The sequence below is a fragment of the Tigriopus californicus genome, chromosome 8 (assembly GCF_007210705.1).
Source record: "Tigriopus californicus strain San Diego chromosome 8, Tcal_SD_v2.1, whole genome shotgun sequence".
NCBI classification, from domain to species: domain Eukaryota; kingdom Metazoa; phylum Arthropoda; class Copepoda; order Harpacticoida; family Harpacticidae; genus Tigriopus; species Tigriopus californicus.
Window position 1 is genome coordinate 11,618,365 of NC_081447.1, and position 2,308 is coordinate 11,620,672.

Consider the following 2,308-nt stretch of genomic DNA (forward strand, 5'->3'; position numbering starts at 1 on the left):
TTTATTGTGCTTCAAAATTGAACTTTATTGCGGCTGCAAGTGTTAAATGAATGTCAAAAGATGGCACGAAATACATATGAATGATGCCAAACTTAAAAGTGGATGAATAGTCATCCATCCGTGTTCTTTGATAATGGATGTAGAACACATGTGTCCTTTCAAAAGATCAACAATAATGTGTTGTAATGCTTGGAAAAGAATCAAAGTCTAGTGCGAATAACATATTGGCTGACCAACTTTCGAATTATGTGGGGTGGGGGATCCTCAAAGAAGCAGAATTAGCTCTCATTCAATTATTCTCCGCAAACCAAAGCCGAAGAGTGTACGACAAGAGGTAAGAAATTCAATTATCTGAGGAGACAAAATGGAACAAATTGTAATTATTGTTTTCTCCCATTAGGTGGAATTTCTGCCGGCAGCTGTGCCCAAGGATTTGGCGTTTGCTGCACTTGTAAGTGGTCGTGAGGAATCCCAGCCACCTAAGAAGATGACCAACTTTAATCTTTCCTATGGTTTCTTTTCGGTCATCAGTCAGCATTGCTTGTGGGGCCACAACTAGCCAAAATTGCACGTACCTTATCCAAGCTGCCACAACCAACCCAACATCTGATCCTTGCGTTTTCACGATTTGCAAGGACTCAGCAGACATTTGTAGAATCAGATTGGATTTTACGGTAGGCAATTTCAGTTGAATTTAGATAATGGAAACGAGATGTCCGTCATGTGAATTTCAATGTTATTGATGTTCACAATGATGTACAGGGTGAGGCACTCAAATCTGAAGCCACTTAAAAGCTCCCTAACTCGTGATTGGTTCGTCAAAGTTGAAAGTGATAATTTTAGGGAAGTAAGTTTTATACATCTTGAGAATTTAGATACAAAAATGGCTGCTCCAGCTCAATTCTGTCTCATAGAATCATGGGACAAACATACATTCTTAATTTGAAGTCGGTACATGAGAGTCAATTCGACGCATTCCCACCCTGCCTGGGTCACGCATGTCGTTGTAGGAGGCCCTGACCAACACGGCCCAAAAATTAGGTTCAACAAAGTGTCGTCACACCAACTAACAACCTTAATCGACAGCAAAATCTACAAGCAAACGAGCAGATCTTTCATATCAAATTATATTATGGTTATTGAAGTACAGAGAGAAAACGATTCTTGAAGATTATATTTTTGCAGGCTCTCTTACCGCTAGTGGGAATGTTATCTCAAAAAGTTCAAAAGGAACAACTTATGCATTTAATTAACGTGATAATCATATGATAGGCATCTGATCCACCCATGAATTAGAGTTGGTTAGCTCTTGAGTGTAAGGCTGATCGGGAATTAGCGTGCCCCTAGCCATTAGTGTAAAGGGACAAATCAATTGAGGGAAATTTGAATACTTGGGCATGACAAAAAATTGCGTCTTTGATTCGAGTCAAATGAGGAAGCAGAATGCACCAAATGTCACATTGAAAGAACGACAAATACAGTACGCGCACTGAATTTTTTCACTCATCAAAAATGACCGTGATAGATGATCCTTTACTTCCAAGCAAGCCGTATTATTTAATTTTCAATTGCTAGTTCTTGTCTTCAAACAAGCCAAGCATTGAAAGTTACATTATAAAACATGAACATAATAATGGAAAGTAAAATGGCACATTATTATACATAATTATCCTGTTTGCTGAATCCAAATGAAACACACCCAAAACGTTGATGGGGTCATCATAATCAGTACAAAAAGCTACAAGTTGTATCTTATAACTCGTTGCGGGAATTTTCAACTAATCCTTCAAGAATTTGAACTTTGACAGTCTGTCAAAAATTGATGTAAAGCGTAATATTTTTAAAGGAGGACCTCTCCAAGGTGACCATAAACATGGCATCTATAAAGTCCCTGGCTTTAGATACGAATATACTTCATGTCAATTGCCAAGCATTTATGGACAAATATTGTACATGGAAAGTCAATGAAAAAAAAACCATTGATGTCCTGAATAAGCTCAAAATATGGGATCTCCTGGAGATGTCCTTTTCTTCCTGGGCGAAAAATGGGGCACTCTTGGTCCCTCTGTCAACGCCCATTAAGAATGACTTGTGATCAAGGATATTTCCGCTAAACCAAATATTTCTTGTAATGGGAATTTGCGAGGTCTAAAGTTAACTTTCGGGCCATAATCAACAACAGGATGTTCCCATGGGGTCTGAGTAGGTTGATTTACAAATTGTTTAATCGATCATCATCTTTTGAGAAAACAAAATGATCCAGGAGGATTTATTCAACCAGGGACTCTAAAGAGAGCTTTAGCGTCCG

General features: G+C 38.4%; 1 protein-coding gene across 2 annotated transcripts in view; it reads left to right on the forward strand.

The window, feature by feature from the left end:
- LOC131885067 (uncharacterized) overlaps window positions 1–2,308 on the forward strand; it is a 17,256-nt gene that overhangs the window by 9,885 nt on the left and 5,063 nt on the right. The window contains exons 4-6 of one of the 2 annotated variants that reach the window (XM_059232993.1): window positions 314–334; window positions 401–451; window positions 532–674. In XM_059232993.1, the coding sequence (XP_059088976.1) occupies window positions 314–334; window positions 401–451; window positions 532–674 (215 nt within the window). Of the gene's footprint in view, window positions 1–313; window positions 452–531; window positions 675–2,308 lie in introns of both variants that reach the window. The other variant, XM_059232992.1, reaches the window with a different exon arrangement.